Source organism: Rana temporaria, chromosome 1 (genome assembly GCF_905171775.1).
Source record: "Rana temporaria chromosome 1, aRanTem1.1, whole genome shotgun sequence".
Classification (NCBI taxonomy): Eukaryota; Metazoa; Chordata; class Amphibia; order Anura; family Ranidae; genus Rana; species Rana temporaria.
In genome coordinates this window covers 20461121-20482147 of record NC_053489.1, presented here as the reverse complement: position 1 = coordinate 20482147, position 21027 = coordinate 20461121, and the positions used below count along the sequence as shown (strand labels likewise).

Sequence of the window (21027 nt, the reverse complement as noted above, 5' to 3'; positions counted from 1 at the left end):
CAACAGACATATGCAATTAGCGGACCTCCAGCTGTTGCAGAACTCCAAGTCCCATGAGGCATAGCAAGACTCTGACAGAGGCATGATGGGACGGTGTCCATGGTGAGTTACATAAAGATGCCTTGCGAACAGTTCCAATCTGTATGAATGTAAAATTTTAGGTGGTCAATGGAAAGTTTAAGGTTTGACTAACAAGGGGCATGGAGCCCGCTGTAGTGGGGTCAATGTGAGAGTGAAGGTACAGAAAGAAGTGTAGTGAAGACCACCAGAGACCCTCAAACCAGAGCAAACAAAAAGAGATGGTGTGAAAACTCCCGAGATCACGACAGACCAATCCTGTCCAGAAATTCAGGAACTAACTAGGGTAACGAAAAAACAAAAGAAACCCCAAAGGATGAAGTGGAAGAAATTAGTGTATCTGGTGATCCAAGTGCAAGTGATGTGGCTTCCATGTGTGATCCAAGAGGTGACCAGCATGAAATGAGGGACCATGCCTTCCACAAGACTGAAGTATATACCTGCCAAGGCTGCAACGTATAATGCTGAGCGTGTTTGAAATGAAGGCATTCCCATCAGAACAGCTGACATGATGTGGCCAGCATCTGGGGAGATGCCCAACACACTCTGAGGATAAAACAACTACACCAACGCTGAGTCACCCTAAGGTACCCGCTTCCTGCGCCGAGTTTGAACTACTGCCCTGGCATATACCGAGCGCAGTACACTCGGGTATAGTCGGGCAGGCTCAGCTCCTCTCGCGTCCTGTACATCCTTTACGCAAGAGCTGAGCCTGCCCGACGATACCCGAGTGTACTGCGCTCGGTATATGCCGGCGCAGTGGTTCAAACTCAGCGCGGGAAGCAGGGATCGAGCAGGGAGGACACCACGATGGCCTCAGAAGGACGCCGGACCCGACGAGGCCGCCGATGGACGGGTCCAGCTCTCAAATTTTTGCTGTCGGAAACTCTGACAGAAAAAGTCAGATGGAGCCTTCAAATGTCCGGAATTTCCGACCAAAAGCTCATATCGAACTTTTCTTGTCGGAAATTCCGAGCGTGTGTACGCAGCAAAAGAAGAAAGAGAAAAAATGAAAGGCCCGTACACACGATACGAAGATCAGATGGAAACATTTGTACGACGAGCTGTCTGTGGATTTTCGGATCATTAGTACGGTGCTTTTCGACAACCAATTTCACTTTATCATCAGACAAAAGCTATAAAAAATGTTGTCAGATATGAACTCAACGTCTGATTTTCGCTTCATTAATACTTTTTTTGTTTGAAAAAAAAAATCGTAAGAGCAAGACTGCACATGCTCAGAAATGAAAGAATACATACAAAACTATTCAACACGTTACGTCATTTCTGACGTTGTATTCTGTCATAGGAAAGTTTTCGTATTGTTAGTACAAGGGGTCCCTGACTTACGAATAACTCCTACTTACGAACGGGACGTATCTGCTATTCTGCGAATGTGCGGCCATTTTCGACGGCGGGCACATTCAACGGAACATTGGAAAACATTGGAAAATTACGGTACCGACTTACGAACATTTTCGACTTAAGAACAAACCTAAAGTCCCTAACCTGTTCGTAAGTCAGGGACCCCCTGTAACCTCTTCACTTTCAACATGAGACTAGCATGCCACAAAAATCAAATGTTCTGTCAAAATGTGTGTACGAGGCTTAAGGCCCCGTACACACGACCGGATCCATCCGCTGGGATTTATCCGCGGATCAGTTCCAGCGCATAACCCTTCGCCTGTACGAGGCTTAAGTGTATCTAATCTCCAGGAATCCCTCCCATCCCATCAGCATTCACAAAATGACCCCACCCCTTACATGTGTCGCCCAAAGCTCCAATGTGGACTGAAACTTTGCAGCTGTATCCTAACCATTTATCCAGGAGATTTAATATTAAAATATGTTGGTTAACCCTTTGGGGATATATGGTATTCTCTGGTCATATATGTCATTCTCCAATCTGCAGGGCAACCAGGAGAATGACATACTGTGGTATAAGTTATAGTGCAAAAACAAACATCCACTTCCCATGTTTTGACCAACCACCAATTGCATGCAAATACCCTACTGAGTGCGCCTCAACGGACTCAAAAGCCTGCTGCTCTTTAGGACTATTAGCTAGATTCAGAGAGAATTACGGCGGCGTATCAGTAGATACGCCGTCGTAACTCTGAATCTACGCCGTCGTAAATTTAAGCGTATTCTGGAAACCAGATACGCTTAAATTAGGCTAAGATACAAGCGGCATAAGTCACCTACGCCGTCGTATATTAGGGTGCATATTTACGCTGGCTGCTAGGTGGCGCTTCCGTTGATTTTGGGGTAGAATATGCAAATGGCCTAGATACGCCGATTCAGAAACGTACGTGCGCCCGGCACATTTTTTTTCGTCGTTTTTACGTAAGGCTTTTTCCGGCGTAAAGTTAGTCGAACAAAAAGCTGGCCTAGCCAATGTTAAGTATGGACGTCATTCCCGCGTCGAATTTTGAAATTTTTACGTCGTTTGCATATGTCGTCCGTGAATGGGGCTGGACGTAATTTACGTTCACGTCGAAACCAATACGTCCTTGCGGTGTACTTTGGAGCAATGCACACTGGGATATGTCCACGGACGGCGCATGCGCCGTTCGTTAAAAACGTCAATCACGTCAGGTCACAAATCATTTACATAAAACATGCCCCCCTGTTCCTCATTTGAATTAGGCGCGCTTAGGCCGGCCTATTTACGCTACGCCGCCGTAACTTAGGAGGCAAGTGCTTTGTGAATACAGCACTTGCCTATCTGACTTACGGCGGCGTAGCGTAAATACGATATGCTACGCCGGGTCAAAATTAAGCCGCCCTACCTGAATCCAGCTATATATGTACACTCTGTCCAATTCAATCTCTACTGTTGTATATGGATGGATATAAGTATGGATTTTAAGGGGAACCCATTTTTTTTTACATTTTGGTGTGTGGTTCCCCTAAAATCCATGCCAGACCCTCTGACAGCTGATGTTTATCAGAATCTGGAATCCCCCTTTAACGACGGGGCCCTCAGGTCCCGCCTCCCAATGTGAATCAGTATGGGAGGTATGTACCCCTACCCAGCCACCAAAATAGTGTTAAAAATTTATAAAAACACAGACAATTTTTTATTAAAAAAAAAATAAAAACATTGTCCCCCTATGTAAAACCATTGTCAATCACACCGCCCACCGCAACCAAAGAAGGACAGGAAAAAAAAAAACGCTCCACCCTCCATTGACGGCCGACCGCAGAATGCCTTCTCTGCCACTTCACAGTTCTTATGTAGGTAAGGGAGGGGCCACATGGTGACCTCACCTGGTGGCACTCCCCCTTGTTGTGACATCACTGACTCAACATGCACTGGTCCATGACGTCACAAGCATTTTTTTTCTTTTCCGGGTGCAGTGGTCAGTGCGATTGACAATAGATTTTACATCAGGGAGACTGTTTTTTATTTTTTAATAAAGGAATTGTCAAAAACTGTCTCTGTGTTTTTAGTAATTTTTGACAGAGCCCCCATGCCCCAAAGCATTTTTATTGTTTCACTTTAACCACTTAAGGACCACCGCCTGTAGATGTACGTCAGCAGAGCGGCATCTCTGGGCAAAGGCACCTATATATATATGTCCCCTTTAAGAACACAGCCGTGGGTCCGAAGCTCTGTGACCACACCCGTGGGACCCGCGGACCCGATCGCCGCTGGTGTCCTGTGATCGGGTCACAGAGCTGAAGAACGGGGAGAGGTGAGTGTAAACAAACCTTTTCCCGCTCTTCCTAGTGGTATATCAGTGATCGTCTGTTCCCTGTCATTGGAACAGACGATCAGTGACATGTCAAGCCAAGCCACGCCCCCCTATAGTTAAAATCACTCACTGGGGCACACTTAACCCCTACAGCGCCACCTAGTGGTTAACCCCTTCACTGCCAGTGTCATTTTCACAGTAATCAGTCCATTTTCATAGCACTGATCGCTGTGAAAATGACAATGGCCCCAAAATGGTGTCAAAGGCGTCTGATGTGTCCGCCATAATGTCGCAGTCACGATAAAAATTGCTGATCGCTGCCATAACTAGTAAAAAAATATATATTATTAAAAATGGCATAAAACAGTCACCTATTTTGTAGAAGTTTTTGTTTTTACCAAAAATATGTAGAAGAATATGAATCGCACTAAACTTTTTTTTTTATATATTTTTGGAGGATATTTATTATAGCAAAAAGTAAAAAATATTGCATTTTTTTTCAAAATTGTCGCTCTATTTTTGTTTATAGCGCAAAAAATAAAAACCGCAGAGGTGATCAAATACCACCAAAAGATTTGTTTGGAAAAAAGGAAGTCAATTTTGTTTGGGAGCCACGTCGCACGACCGCGCAATTATCAGTTAAAGCGACGCAGTGCCGAATCACAAAAAGTGGCCTGGTCCATTACCAACAAAATGATCCGGGGCTTATGTGTTTAAACATCATTAACCACTTAACCCCCGGACCATATTTCCGGTCAAAGACCAGAGCACTTTTTGCGATTCGGCACTGCGTCGCTTTAACGGAAAATTGCGCGGTCATGCGACGTGGCTCCCAAACAAAATTGGTGTCCTTTTTTCCCACAAATACAGCTTTCTTTTGGTGGTATTGGATCACCTCTGCGGTTTTTATTTTTTGCACTATAAACAAAAATAGAGCAACAATTTTGAAAAAAATGCAATATTTTTCACTTTTTGCTATAATAAATATCCCCCAAAAATATATAAAAACTTTTTTTTTCCCTCAGTTTAGGCTGATACGTAATCTTCTACATATTTTTCGTAAAAAAATTACAATAAACTTTTATTGATTGGTTTGCGCAAAAGTTAAAGCGTTTACAAAATAGGGGGTATTTTTATGGCATTTTTATATATTTTTTTTTTTACTAGTAATGGCGGCGATCAGCGATTTTTTTTCGGTACTGCGACATTATGGTGGACACTTCGGACACTTTTGACACATTTTTGGGACCATTGGCATTTTTATAGCAATCAGTGCTATAAAAATGCATTGGATTACTATAAAAATGCCACTGACAGTGAAGGGGTTAACACTAGTGGGGGGGAGGGGTTAAGTATGTTCCCTGGGTGTGTTCTAACTGTAGGGGGGGTGGCCTCACTAGGGGAAATTACTGATCTTCTGTTCATACTTTGTATGAACAGAAGATCAGCATTTCTCTCCCTGACAGGACCGGGAGCTGTGTGTTTACACACACAGCTCCCGTTCCCCGCTCTGTAACGAGCGATCGCGTGTGCCTGGCGGCGATCGCGCCTGCTGGGCACGCGCATGGGAGTCGGGGGAGAGCAGGCGGCGCGCACGCGCCCCTAGTGGCCTGCGCGAGAGAACCGACGTATAGCTACGGGCTCTCGTGCAGGGGAGCCGACCTGCCGCCGTAAAACGACGGTGGCTGGTCGGCAACCCGTTAAAATCACTTCTCCTGAAAAAACGATTGTTTGAAAAAAATGTGTTGATACATGTCCCCCAGGGTAGTACCCGGGCCTCCATACCACTTTTATGGCCAATTATTTGCATATAAGCCTTCAAAATGAGCACTTTTGATTTTTCCTGTTCGGCTCCCATAAACTTCAAAGGGGTTCGCTGTTCATTTTAGAACTTTTTCCCTGTTTGGGAGTTCTGCTGGGAACCAAACAAGGAGGTGTTCGGCCCATTTCTAATGATAATGTGTGTTTTTCTCTCTTCCATGAAAAGCTGTACAAGTATGTGAGGAATGTTCGTTACACCGACCCCGATGATGGCGAGATCTACTTTAATGAGAAAAGAGAAATTCCAACCGATCTCATTTTGCAAAGCTGGATTTCTTTTAACAATGCACCTCCTTCATACAAAACAATCGCCACTATTCAAGGCCCAGATTATGTGCCTGGACGGTTTCCCAATATGAGCGATCGTGTCTTCTGGAGAAAAGGCAAAGTAAGAAATCACTTTATTTTCTGTTTATATTGTTTGCTGACGAGGTTTGTAATTCAGATTTATAGAGATTTTCTGGTCTTAATTTAATCGGTTCCCGAACAGCTCATGCAGACATACTGCGGCAGAATGGCTCTACTGGGCAAAATCCTGTATATATATATACCATATTTATCGCGGTATAACGCGCTCCCGCATATACCGCGCACCCCTAATGTTTCCCCCGAAATTCCTGTAAAAAAAAAAGTTATATGATTTTATTACTTACAGTTTTGGTGTCTTCCTAGCGTCCATCGTCCGGTCCGGCGTCCGTCTGTGGCCTCGATGGTGTCCTCCCGGCTTCTCCAGCGCGCGCCTCACGTCGAGTCCCCGCTTCCCGCGCTAAGTTCGAACGCCTCCGCCGACATTCGGCAAGGCTCGACTTAGCTTGCGCTCACGCTCTGTGACGTTTATGCGTGAGCACGAGCGAAGCCGAGCCTGGCCGAATGTACCCGAGTGTATCGGCGTATATATCACGCACCCACGATTTTCCCCTTATTTTAAGGGGAAAATAGTGCGCGATATACGCCGATAAATACGGTATATATATATATATATATATATATATATATATATATATATATACACAGCTTTACCCAGGAGAACCACCAGAGGGTGCATGGCAGGGAACCTGATGCGTGTGTCCGGCGGGTGCGATCGCTGCCGGCCACGCGCGATCATGTGCAGGAGCACGGGGGTTTGTGTGTGTCAACACACAAATCCCCGTACTGTCTAGCCTCGTACACACGCAAGGTTTTCTCGGCAAGAACCAGCAAGAAAACTGCTGGCAGAGCTTTCTTACCGAGTACCGTGCGTGTGTACGAGGCTTTGAGGTTTCTCGTCAAAAAACTGCCCAGAATCTAGACGAGAAAAATAGAGAACCTGCTCTGTTTTCTCTTTGTGAGATTCTCGGCAGTGTTTTCCTGCCTAGAAACCCGAGCGTCTGTATACTTACCTGTCGCCGTGGAAACCTGCACATACTCGAAATGACTTTGACGCACGCGCGGTAGCTTCCAAGGCATAGGTAGGGTGAAGCAAGATGGTGGCGATGGCATCGAATGTGACGAGTGCATGTTTGTCGTAGTCGATGATGTCACCGCGTTTGTGCCATTCAAAAGAACGGCGGTTCTTTTGAATGGAGTGTCTGTACACTCGGCCGGCAAGAATATCTTGCCAGGAATCTCGTCAGGAAAAACAACGTTTTTTTTTCCTGACTAGAATCTGGGCCGTGTGTACAGGGCTTCTGAGGAGACCAGACAGATTGTGTCTTTCTACAAAGTAGAAAACATGATCTGTCAAATCTCCCACCACCCCCACAGTTAGAACACACAATAGGGAACACATTTAACCCATTGATTGCCCTCTAGTGTTAACCTCTTCCCTGACAGTGACATTTACATTGTAATCAATGCATATTTATTGCACTGATCGCTCTGTAAAGGTCAATCGTCCCAAAAAAGTGTCCGAAGTTGATATCGCAATACCGCAAAAAATCGCAGATAACGGCCATTACTAGTAAAAAATAAAAACGCCATAAAAATGCCATAAATCCTTCCCATAGTTTGTAGTCACTATAACTTTTGCGCAAACCAATTAATAAACTCTTATTGCAATTTTTGTACCAAAGATATGTAGAAGAATACGTATTGGCCTAAACTGAAGATTTTGGCCCGGATTCAGATACAATTGTGTATCTATCCGCGGGCGTAACGTATCTCAGATATCTCAGCGTTACGCAAACAATGTAAAAAAATGCGCCGGGCGGACATAGGTTTCTGAATCGGCGTATCTACCTAATTTGCATATTTGACACGGAAGTCTAGGAAAGCGCCCCTAGCGGTCAGCGTAAATATTGCACCCTAAGTTACGACGGCGTAGGAGACTTACGCCGCTCGTATCTAGGCAACATTGAGGTTTATCTGATTCTATGAATCAGACGCCGAGATGCGATGGCCCGCACTCAGAGTTACGGCGACGTATCTGGAGATACGCCGTCGTAACTGCTTTCTGAATCCAGGCCATTGTGTTTTTTTTTTTAAATCATCGCAATTTTTTTGTTTATAGCAAAAAATATAAAAAACGCAGAGGTGATCGAATACCACCAAAATAAAACTTGTGGAGGAAAAAAAAGGACTTAAATTTTGTTTAGGTACAACGTCGCACGACCGCGCAATTGTCAGTTAAAGCGACGCAGTGCAGTAAAGCAAAAAGCGGTTAAGATATGCTTGCCAATGTGCCTCTCCATAAATCAGGTCATTTTTGGAGCCATTGAAGGTTTTCGATTGTAAAAATTTGGTGTACATAAAGTTTATTTATTTATTTTCTATTTGTGTATGTATGTGTTATGGAATAAAGTTGTCAGAGGAGGTACTGGACTCACTATACATATAAAAAAAGATAACGACGGGGAAGGCAACACTTCTCTACCTCTTTGCAGATCCTCTCAGGCTGTGCGTCCTGCTGCAGAGCTGACGTCACTTCCTGCCCTTTTGTAGTGAAAGAAAGCACCGCCCAAAGGACAATAACTTTAAAATTAACACTTTGGAATTCTCCCATAGACGTTTACAGGGCGTTCCACCGCTTTTCGAATTTGCCGCAAACACCCCAATTGTTCGCTGCTCGGCGAACAGCCAATGTTCGAGTCAAACTCATGTTCGACTTAAACTCGAAGCTCATCCCTAATATACGCTTGTTGCAAATTTTTTTTACCAAAAATATGTAGAAGAATACATTTCGGCCTAAACTGAGAAAGAAATTTTGTTTTTTTTTATATATTTTTGGGGATATTTGTTATAGCAAAAAGTAAAAATATTGGCCCAGATTCAAGAAGCAATTGCGCCTGTGTAACCATAGGTTACACAGCGCAATTGCTTACTTGCCCCAGCGTTACGAATGCTCCTGATTCAGGAACATCGTAACGCCGACTGCAGCCTAAAATCTGCGTGGCATAAGGTTCTTATGCCACGCATATCTTAGGCTGCATTCTAGCGATGACCGCTAGGGGGCGCTCCCATTGTGCTCAGTGTATAGTATGCAAATTGCATACTAACACCGATTCACAATGTTGCGCGAGCCCTGCATACGCAATTTACGTTGTTTCCGTATGGCGTGTTTAGCGTAAGGCTGCCCCTTCTAATAGCAGGGGCAGCCAATGCTAAAGTATACCCGTCGTTCCGCGTTGCGACGTTCAAATTTTACGTAATTTGCGTAAGTGATTCGTGAATGGCGCTGGACGCCATTCACGTTCACTTTGAAGCAAATGACGTCCTTGCGACGTCATTTGCCGCAATGCACATCGGGAAAGTTTCCCGACGGAGCATGCGCTCTACGCTCGGCGCGGGAGCGCGCCTAATTTAAATGATTCCCGCCCCGTACGGGATCATTTACATTAGGCGCCCTTACGCAGGGCAAGTTTACACAGCGCACACGCAATTTACGGAGCTACTGAATCGCGGGTAGCGCAGTAAATTTGCGGGGGCGCATGGCAAAAACGCTGCCCTGCGCCTCCGCAAATAAGGGGCAAATCTACCTGAATGCGGGCCACTGATTTTTCTTTTCAAAATTGTCACTCTATGTTTTTTTATAGTGCAAAAAATAAAAACCGCAGAGGTGATCAAATACCACCAAAAGAAAGCAACATTTGTGGGGAAAAAAAGGACGCCAATTCTGTTTGGTTGCAACGTTGCACGACCGCGTCATTGTCAGTTAAATCGACGCGGTGCCGAATCGCAAAAAGTGCTCTGGTCAGGAAGGGGGGTAAAATTTTCCGGGGCTGAAGTGGTTAACAAAAGTCCCATGGGCGTCTTTTCTTTAAATTAAACAATGCAGCCATCTGCTGTGAAAAAAAGCAGCCCAAAGAACAGCTTAGGTAAAAAATAGATCAGGTCAAAAATAAGTGAATGTTGTGCTTTGAGAATCCTAAACCTAAAATCCTACCATCATAAAATAAAAAAATTGGAAAAAAAAAACATTAGGAAAATCCTAAAACACTCCCAAACCAAAGCCATCTAATTTTAAGAAAAAAACTTGCAAAAAAGTAGTTTAACCTAAAATAGAGGCCCTAACAGGCTGCAATATAAATCAATAAATACCCAAATGAATGAAAATCCTGAAAAACTGACCCCTGAATGGATCTCGGACCTGAAGAAATCACTGTGAACTCATTGTAGAGGCCAACATGAACCTCGTTGTATTTGTAGCACCCAGGCCATGACCGGGACAAAAAATAGGCCCGGGCATTTTAGACTGAGCAGCCCGGGGGGGGGGGGCGGAGGCGTCGGCGGTTAATGATGGGATGTGGGGTTCCAACACCTTGTACCTCTGGACCCTTTTACATTACACAGCACCCTGCACCTCTGGGCCCCTTTACATTTGTAGCGCCCCCTTTACTTTCAGTAAGGGTACTGCGCTAAAGTTAGTGGGAGGATGAGAGAGATAAGTTGCTCTCATCCTTGATTTTGTTAAATTTGGCTGTCGCCAAATCTGGATTGTTCTGTGGGTCAGGCTGCGTTCTAGGGATGCAGTACCATCCCTGGGTGGCAGGTGGCGCCAGAGAGGTCCAGGCGGAGCCGCTTCTTCTCAGCAGCCAATTAGAGGAGTTTTCCCTCGTGGGGCATGTGGGGGAGGAGTAGTTCTGTGGCGGAGGCCGTGGTTCTTGGTTCTTCGCGGGTTCCTGGTTCCAGGTGCGGCACCCACCTTTAGGGTGTGCGCACAGTTCCTGACTCTGGGCCCTTCTGGCCTGGAGCAACTGATGCCACAAAGGGGCCCCAGTGACTGAATGGGTCCCCCTTCTACTGGGGAGATCTCAGGCTGTATGCCGCACGGTGGGGGATCGGCTTGAGGAGAACCCAGAGGCAGGTTATCCAAGAGGGCTTGAACGAACCATCGGGGATCTGGTGACCGGAACATTTCCACTGTAAACCGGTGACCCTAGCACACATTTACTAGGAGGATAAGCTCAACTATTTAGCTCATCCAAGTTCAAGGCCTGTGGCAGAGGCCCCATCAGAGCCAGGTCTGTGGCAGAGACCTGCTCCTCCCAGCATCCTTAAAGTGACACTTCGGCTGCCAGGCCTGTGGCAGGGGTCTGTCCGGGGGCACTTCACCCACTCTGGCTGGAGTGGCGATGAACTGTACTACTATTGCTGAAAGCAGGATTAGGAATGACTTACTCATGGCTTACTCATGGGTAGGAACCCATGAGTAAGTCGCGTGCCTGTGACGTAACGCGTAGGGAGGAGCCTGCGATCGAATCCGAGTGCATCGGATCGAGCTGAGGAAACCGCATACTGAGTGGCGTTTTCATGCTTTACTGAAAGCGGGGATTCGTGAGTGCATATGTCAATGCTCTGATTACATTTTTGATCTGTCATCGAATATTGCGCAATGAGGTTTTTCTCTTTTCTTTCATGCAATCCCTGTCTGTGAGTGCCTGTATCATCTGATCACAGCGGTGGAGGGCTGGATTAGCATTCAGATTGAAGAGAGTGATTTTTTCCCTGCATGGAATCCTGCTAATCACTGTGCACTAATTAAGGACATATTAGTAATTCACAGTTTATGGAGTGTTCTCCCTGATTAGTTTTCTTTGTACGTTTTATCACCTTTTAAGTTAATATTAGCGCATCTATATTTTATATGTTTCACTGTTTGGATTTGGTATCACTCAAGATAGCAGCTATATTATTTGGTTTTTTTTTTTAGGTGCACGTGGAATTGATAATTTAATTAGCGCTGTAGTATATTTTTCACATTACTTGAAAGCAGGATTGCTTTCTTTTTCATCCAAGCCTGATACCGCAAAGTTCCTTACTTCATCAACCTTTTCTGTCTACCTCAAGTTGATGTTGGCCGTGTTGGGCCAAGAAATAAAGCATTCAGAAAACCTATTCTACGAACTGGACATTCGCGTATTGCTCTACTCACTACCTTCACCCCTAGACAACACATAGGTAACTTAATATGCCGATCCCAAATCAATCAGTGGCTCCTCCGGGGGTAGTGCTACACATTATATAGCACCGCACCTCTGGGCCCCTTTACATTACACAGCCCCCCACAGTTTGTTACACAGACATCCCCTAACAGTTCTGGACCCCCTGCATGTTACACACACCTCCCTACAATACAGACCCCCTCCCTACAGTGCAGACCCCCTCCCTACAGTACAGACCCCCTCTCTACAGTACAGACCCCCCTACAGTACAGACCTCCTCTACAATACAGACCCCCCTACATTACAGACCCCCTCTACAATACAGACCCCCCTACATTACAGCCCCCTCTACAATACAGCGCATACAGACCCCCCTACATTACAGAGATGTGACCTGTGGCCTGCGGGCTGCCGCGGGCCGCCACGGGATGCCCGGTATGCCCTTTGGCCAGTCCGGGCCTGGTAGCACCTATTATGTATAGCCTCATGAGATATGATGGACCTTTAAAAATAATAATAATAATAATAATAATAATAATAATAATATTAATATCTGATTTCAGGTTCCGGTATCTCGATGCTCAGATCCCTGTTTACCTGGCAGCAGAAAAAAGTTTGGATCTTCAATTCATAAATGCTGTAATGAGTGTGCTTCGTGTCCAGAAGGAGAGATCTCCAGCATTTCCGGTATATTTTGTATTTGTTAGTAAAGTTATTGTTGGACTGGGCAGAGGGTATCACTGTGGGTAAAGTGTTTGTCAATAGATAGGACATATGAAGTACATCTCTGTAATGTGTACACATTTCCCCAAGTTTTATCATATTAAAGACCCTGCAAGTACCGAAGTATACCTGTTGATCCTTCCAGAAATGCACTCAGCTCATAATTCCTGTTGTAAGCTGACACACACATGAGTTTTTGTACTGAAATCACAAGAAATGGTGTCAGCCCTGCCCAGCTCTATTTTACTACTACTATATACATATTATATTTAAAGTTGACCTCTCATAGCCTGTAAGGGATTAGCTCAGTAGCGGGGTGTTTGATCCCCTGGATGGGTTCAATACACACTGATTTATATAAAGAAACAGCCAAAGACGGTTAAAAGCAAAGATTTTGGTTTATTCTTCCATCTTGCTGGAAACAAGTGCAAGCATCCAAACAGCATAAACAAAATCAAACATAAAATAAACCCTGGCCACTTGGGGTGTCTACCTTCACCACACAGGAACCTATGGAGTCTGGCACAGCCTAGTGCTGGGTAGACACTGCTGGTCCTACAGCAGAAAACAATAGTCTCTTTTTGATTTTTATCACACAGAAAAATCAAAAGCACCTCACCTCTTCAGAAGTATTCCTGCTCACTGCTCTCCTTCACTCAGAAAGCCTCAGGATGCAGCATTCAGTAGTAATCCTCTGGATTACTTATAGAGGCCTTAATTGCCTCATTCTGAACAGCTGAGGTTTTCCAACGCCCTTAAATCTTTCTGGCTGCTTCTGCAGCCGACACCTGATAATAATTGGTATATTGTCTAAACAAGGCAGAAATGTATCTCCCGTCTGTGACAACACCCAGAGATTTACCTGACTTCCTGTCACAAGCCCTACAATTCTACATGAATTAGTTCCTAAAATGTACAGCAACAGAATATTTTTTTCCCCCTAAAGTTCCACATTTATCATAAACAAGCCATCCTTGAGCTCCAGTCAGTGACTTTGCTTAGATTAAGATGCTGTCATCAGTCTGCATCTCCCCAAATGATCAAACTGCAATATTGTAATTTTGTAACTTGAGCTCTTAATGCCATCCTATATAACAGGGGTCTCCTAACTTTATGAACAAAGGGCCAGTGTAGTGTCCTTCAGACTTTAGGTGGGCTGTATTTGCATACTGTGCAAGCTCTGGCCAGTGATCCATCCTCAAGACCCAGTAAGCCAGAGGATTTTCGGTGGGAAAGGTGTCCAAGTCTGATCTTGCCCCTAGGTATTCCCGCGCCATGTAAAACAGACGCTGGCGATGGTTGCTGGAACTGGTCATACCTTGGGGCTGCTGACTAAAAAATTGTCTGAACGCATCGGTCATACAGCTACCTTTCTTAACAGCTCCTTCTGTGACTGACCGAAGCCTCAGCAACACGTTGTCCAGGACCAGGATTTTGTAACCTCCCAGTCTCTGGGAATGCGTTGCACAGACCTTTCTGCAAGGCCTCCCGAAGATGTTTCATCTTCTGCTCCCTCTGCACCAGCAAGATAAGGTCCGCAACCTTACCCTTGTAACGTGGATCAAGGAGGGTTGCCAGCCAGTACTGATCCCTCTCCTTGATAGCACAAATATAAGGATCCTTCCGCAGGCTTTGCAGGATCAGCGAGGCCATACAGCATAGGTTTTCTGAGGCATTTGGTGCAGAGTCCTCTGGGTCACTAAGGATGACAGGATCCGCAGCCACCTTGTCCCAAAAATGTACAAGTTTCTTGGGACTGTAATTGATCCCTTGAAGACTGCTGCTGATGCTGAGTGCTAGGCTCCACCTCCATGCTGACACAATCCTCCTCCTCCTCCTCATCCTCTTCCTGTGTGATAGGCGGGCAAGCAGTAACACTGTCTGGATAAAGGGGGCCTTCAGAGGTAAAGAAGTCCTCCTCTTCCTCCCTCTGTTTTACCTCAAGGGCCCTGTCCATTATTCCATGCAGCGTGTGCTCCAACAGGTGGATAAGAGGGACAGTGTCACTGATGAATGCACTGTCACTGCTCACCATCCTCGTGGCCTCCTCAAATGGTGACAGGACAGTGCATGCATCCCTGATCATGGCCCACTGGCGTGGGGGGAAAAACAAGCTCCCCTGACCCTGTCCTGCTGCCTTATTGGCACAGATACTCATTGATGGCCCTCTGCTGCGTGTGCAGCCACTGCAGCATGGCCAATGTAGAGTTCCACCTGGTGGGCTTGTCACAGATTAGGCGGTTCTTAGGCAGGTTGTTTTCCTTTTGGAGGTCTGCCAGCCGAGCAGTGGCATTGTATGACCGTCGGAAATGCACACAGACTTTCCTGGCCTGCTTCAGGAAATCCTGTAAGCCCAGGTACCTGCCCAAGAACCACCACCACCAAGTTAAGGACATGAGCAAAACATGGCACATGGGTCAGTTGTCCCTGTTGCAGGGCACAGAGGAGGTTGGTGCCATTGTCGCAAACTACCATTCCTGGCTTAAGCTGGCATGGCGTCAACCACCTCTGAGCCTGCCCCTGCAGAGCTGACAGAACCTCTGCCCCAGTGTGGCTCCTGTCCCCCAAGCACACCAGCTCAAGCACCGCATGACATCTCTTTGCCTGCGTACCTGCGTAGCCCCTTAAACGCCTATGGAGCACCACTGGTTCAGAGGAAACATCAGCACAGTAAGAGGCCACAGAGGAAGAAGAAGAGGAGGGGTGGAGGAGAGAGGTGTGTGACAACCAGCAGTAGCATTTTGGAGGCGTGATGGCGGAACAACCTCCAACACTACTGTACCTTGTCCTGCATCCTTCCCAGCTGCCAGCAGAGTCACCCAATGTGCTGTGAACGATAGGTAACGTTCCTGTCCATGCCTGCTGGACCATGAGTCAATGGTAATATGCACCTTACCACTGACCGCCCTGTCCAGCGAGGCATGGACATTGCCTTCCACATGCCGGTAGTGAGCCGAAATTGCCTTCTGTGAGAAAAAGTGGCGTTTTATAACCTGCCACTGAGGTACTGCACATTCCACAAACTCACGGAAGGGGGCAGAATCTACCAACTGAAAAGGCAGCAGTTGAAGTGCTAGCAATTTAGCTAAGCTAGCATTCAACCGCTAGGCATGTGGATGGCTGGGAGAGAAAACTTCTTTCGGCTCTGCTGCAGCAGGTGGGACAGGGACATTTGCCTGGTACAATCTGATGTTGGTGTACCGATAGTAGATTGCCCGCAAGTACTTGGCTGTGACACACCTTATTCTACTCCTTTAGTCCTATAACTGCAGGCTTCAGAGAGGACTGAAGGTATAGTGGGGTTGGAGATCCCAGCTGATAAAGAGCAAGGAGAGGTCCGCTTTGTTCTTTGGTGTGGGTCTTCGAGGTACGCTTGCCAACGAACTGCATGGCAGGTCGACATATGTCTGGTCAAGCATGTAATGCCCAAGCGGGTGATGTTTTGTCTACGTGAGATACGCTTGCGACATATGTTGCAAATAGCAGCAGTGTGATCTGATGAACTCGTCTCAAAAAATGCCCACACCAAAGAACTTTTGGAATAACGTGCAGAGACAACAGCGCCCTGTACATGCGGGGCTCTGCGTTGTGATGCAGTCGGTGTGCTGCCCTTAAGCTGGCCCCTGGAGGACATCCTGCCTCGTTGGAGATGTGCCTCCTCCTCTCTCCTATCAGGCACCCACGTGGAGTCAGTGACCTCATCATCCCCTCCCTCCTCATCACTGTAGAAAACCTGGCAGTATGCTGCAGCTGGGGGAACATGACTGCCAGATTGCTGTCCTTCTTGGGCACCCCCTCTCTCTGGGCTCACGTTACTGCCTTCCTCTAGCTGTGTACCATCATCAGAGCCTTAAAAATGCTGCGCATCCTCCTGCAGCATGTACCCAACACTGTGGTCAAACAGTTTGGGGACTCCTCAGGAGGACATGGTGTGGCTAGGGAAGGAGTGACTGATGCCATTGAGCAGAGGGAAGAGGCCGCGTTGGCAGCTGCTTTTCCAGACAAAGTACCCTGAGCCTGGGTGAGAGAGGATGAGGAGGATGAGGACGGCTTGGTCATCCACTCTACCAAGTCTTCTGCATGTTGCGGCTCAACACGGGCCAGCTGCCGAAAAAAAAGGCGAGCGTGTCCCACGGCCACGTGCTGATGAGGATGCACCATGTCCACGACCATCACTGTTGCCTCTAGACGCAGAGCCTGATTGCCCTCTTTTATCGGCTTGTGACTCTTTGCCTCTCCTTGTCCTTTCAGACATACTAATGGCCTGCAGGGAGATGTAGCTGCACACATACTGACAATACCTGCTGATCCCTGTCTGTGGTATTAATATGAGAACACCAGCAAATCTATTGACGTAGCTTTTGGTGAACACTGTGCAGAGGACACAGTACACCAGGTGAAATTATGTGCAGATCCCCTGCCTGTGGTATTAATATGAGCAGATCCCTGCCTGTAGGAATTAATATGAGAACACCAGCGAATCTATTGACATAGCTTTAGGTGCACACTGTGCAGAGGACACAGTACACCACGTGAAAATACGTGCAGATCCCATGCCTGTGGTATTAATATGAGCAGATCCCTGCCTGTAGGAATTAATATGAGAACACAAGCAGATCTATTGACGTAGCTTTAGGTGCACACTGTGCAGAGGACACAGTACACCACGTGAGAATACGTGCAGATCCCCTGCCTGTGATATTAATATGAGCAGATCCCTGCCTGTAGGAATTAATATGAGCAGATCCCTGCCTGTAGGAATTAATATGAGAACACAAGCAGATCTATTGACACTGTGCAGAGGACACAGACAGTACACCAAGTGAAAATACTGCAGCTAGCACAATCACCTGCCTGCCTGTCAGTATATTAGGAAGAGCAGATCTAGCTAAACGCAATACAGTGTATACATATATATATATACAACACCTGGGATGCATATATATCCTCTACACACTGTAACTGTAACTGACTAGCCTGCCTGCCTGCCTGCTCTATCTAACTAAACAAATGACACTCTCTCTCTGTCTCTCTCTGTCTTTAACCACCAACACACTACACAAGGCCACCACGGAGGCGGCCTTATATAGTGTGGGGCGTGTACTAAACCCCCTGAGCCATAATTGGCCAAAGCCACCCTGGCTTTGATCAATTATGGCTCTCTGTTTTTTGCAAGCTGTGATTGGCCAAGCATGCGGGTCATAGTGCATGCTTGGCCAATCATCAGCAAGCAATGCACTGCGATGCCGCAGTGAATTATGGGCCGTGACAAGCCACTCGAATTTGGCGCGAACGGCCCATAACGTTCGTTATTCCACAAACGGTCGAACATACGATGTTCTAGTCGAACATGGGTTCGACTCAAACACGAAGCTCATCCCCCAAAGCTATTCTGGCTCAGAATACATCCCTGTAGAAGACAGTGGCTCCATGTCAGAAAGCTATGTCGATGAAGTTGTGGTCCCTGCTAAGGGCAGGCGTACCCGACCCCATTCTGCTGTTGTTGAGGTGCAAGAACCGCAGGTCCCTCGTATGGAGCAGAGAGTCAGTACTAGCGCTGCTATTCCTTCTGGTGAACTGGGAAGCACCAGCAGCCTAATACACCCTGGTCGTTCATCCAGCACTGCAGTATCATGTGGTGATGTGGCCAGTCGCATAAGTGCAGTTCAAGCTGGCAAGGTGGCAAGCACAAGTAGTGTCCCGCTGCCACTAAGAAGAAGACAAAGACAGACCCATCATGCCCATAGTGCCCTGCAGAATTTGCCTATCCTGATTGAGTCCCCACCACTTCTGCAGAACCTGTATTTCCCCCATTCACTGGCCAACCCGATATTCAGGTGGAAACAGCTTATTTTACGCCACTTGGTTTTTATTCACTGTTTTTCACTGAATATCTCTATAGATCTATTGTGGACCAGAGTAATTTATATGCTGGTAATTTCATTGCCGCTAATCCCCAGTCCGCCAGAGAATGTAAACCACTTACGGTTTCTGAATTTAAGACCTTTCTGGGCCTTTGCCTCAACATGGGCTTACATCAATTTCCGAAGTTGCGGACATATTGATCCACACGTCCACATGACAAAATTTACAAAACTATACAAGGCGATCTTGCGGTTCAGGCACTTCAACGACAATGAACTTTGTCGTCCACGTGGAGACCCTGAATACGACCAGCTCTACAAAATTTGGCCCCTCATAAACCACTTCAACGAACGTTTTGCAGCCTTGTATACTACCCATCAAGTTGTTTGCGTTGATGAGTCCCTAATTAAATTTTCTGTCCGCTTGTCTTTCAAACAGTAACTTCCCAGCAAGCGTGCCAGATACGGGGACAAGCTCTATAAGTTCTGTGACAGGGCAACAGGCTATACATGGAGCTTTATTACTGATGTGGGCAAGCAGGAGAAACAGGAAGTGAGAAATTCAGACAAAGAAAAAAAAACATTTAGAAGGAAAATTGAACTGATGAAAATCTTATTGCTAGCTTTGAGACAACACAAGACAACTGATTTTCTCACAAGCTCTGACCCCAATGCTCATTGTGTTTTTATTGTTCTTCCTGCAGACAGTGAAAACTGCATGACATGTCCCGATGAAGAATGGCCAAATGAGAAGAAGGATCGTTGTGTTCCAAGAGTGGTGGAATTTCTCTCCTACACTGATGATCCCATTGTTGGAGGTTTTTCAGCTGTCTCCATCCTCTCTTGTCTTCTGACTGGTTTAATTTTGAGGATATTTATACATTACCAGGACACCCCCATTGTTAAAGCCAATAACCGGGACCTGAGCTATCTTCTCCTAGTCTCCATCATGCTGAGCTTCCTCTGTGTCTTCTTGTTCCTCGGCCATCCAGTAGATGTGACCTGCATGCTGCGTGTCACCTCTTTTGGTGTCATCTTCTCAGTTGCCGTCTCTTCTCTACTTGCCAAAAGTATCATGGTGTGTATTGCTTTTAAAGTCACCAAACCTGGGAATTCCTGGAGGAAATGGATGGGACCCAAACTGCCCAATTCTATAATTTGTGTCTTCTCATTGGTTCAAGTCATAATCTGTGCTACTTGGTTGTCTATTTCTCCTCCCTTTCAAGATCGGGACACTCACTCTTATCAGGGGAAGATCATCATTCAGTGTAATGAGGGTTCAGTTATCGGCTTCTACTCTGTCCTGGGATATATGGGGCTTCTGGCAGCTGTGAGTTTCATTATCGCCTTTTTAGCCAGGACATTACCGGACAGTTTTAATGAGGCCAAGTACATCACCTTCAGCATGCTGGTGTTCTGCAGTGTCTGGATTGCCATGATCCCGGCCTATCTGAGCACCAGAGGGAAATACATGGTAGCTGTGGAGGTTTTTGCTATAATAGCATCAAGTTCCGGACTTCTTGGCTGTATATTTTTCCCAAAATGTTACATAATTCTGTTCAGACCTGACCTGAATACAAAGACAGTTATCCACTAATATGTATGGAAGAACACTGGGTTACCGATAGTCATCGCATTATCTCTATTACTGCTAATATTTGTATTATACTGGTGTATTGACAATGAACACTGTTGAAGCAGAGCTCAAGGTTCCTTCAGAAAAAATAAAATAAAGGTTCCAGCTACAAATACTGTATCTGCTGACATTTAATATTTGGACACCCATCTGTCCTGGAATCCAGCGGTGTCTTCACCCCAGCCAATTTCTCAATTGGCTCTCAGGTGCTGCCATTGCCATTCCTTGTAAGGGAAACTATGAGTGAAGCCTTTTAGCTTCACAGCTGGCTTTTTATTGCACATGCACAAACTGTACTGCGCTTTGTGAATGGCCTGGCAGCGAGGGGAAGGAGGAGGGGGGCTAAACTTCTGGGAGACTTTGCCGCGACCAACTCCCCAGGAAGCGGAAGAGGGTACCTTTGAAAAACAGGTGTCCGCTTCCTCCAAGGGTGCCAAATTCTAATTACTAACACATGCTTGAGCTCTCTAGAAAAGCATACAAAGCTTATAACAAAATGTATACCCTCACAAGTACAAAAGTCTACATAATTTCACTTTTTCCATATCTAAAAGATATAACTATATATATATATATATATATATATATATATATATATATATATATATATATATATATATATATATATATATATATATATATATGTCAATTATTCTCAGAGACCCAATCCATTCATTAATTGTTTTAATTGAATATTGATGAATATTAGATATTAGATTAAAGAAAACTTTCTAACACAACCCGGTGGAAGGGGGAGGAAGCAAACAAGTGGAGCTTCCCCTTTTGGGTGGAGCTCCGCTTTGAATACGAAGACTTAATAATTACCTCTGTGATGGATAATGAGT

At 45.8% G+C, this 21027-nt stretch overlaps 1 protein-coding gene across 1 annotated transcript in view; it reads left to right on the top strand.

The window, feature by feature from the left end:
• The window catches only part of LOC120927626 (vomeronasal type-2 receptor 26-like), a 45149-nt gene extending 24430 nt beyond the window's left edge, over positions 1-20719 (top strand). The window contains exons 4-6 of the mRNA XM_040338470.1: positions 5767-5988; positions 12523-12646; positions 19251-20719. Coding sequence (XP_040194404.1) covers positions 5767-5988; positions 12523-12646; positions 19251-20143 — 1239 coding nt within the window. The 3' untranslated portion in view covers positions 20144-20719. The remainder of the gene's footprint in view (positions 1-5766; positions 5989-12522; positions 12647-19250) is intronic.
• The last annotated feature ends 308 nt before the right edge of the window (positions 20720-21027 follow it).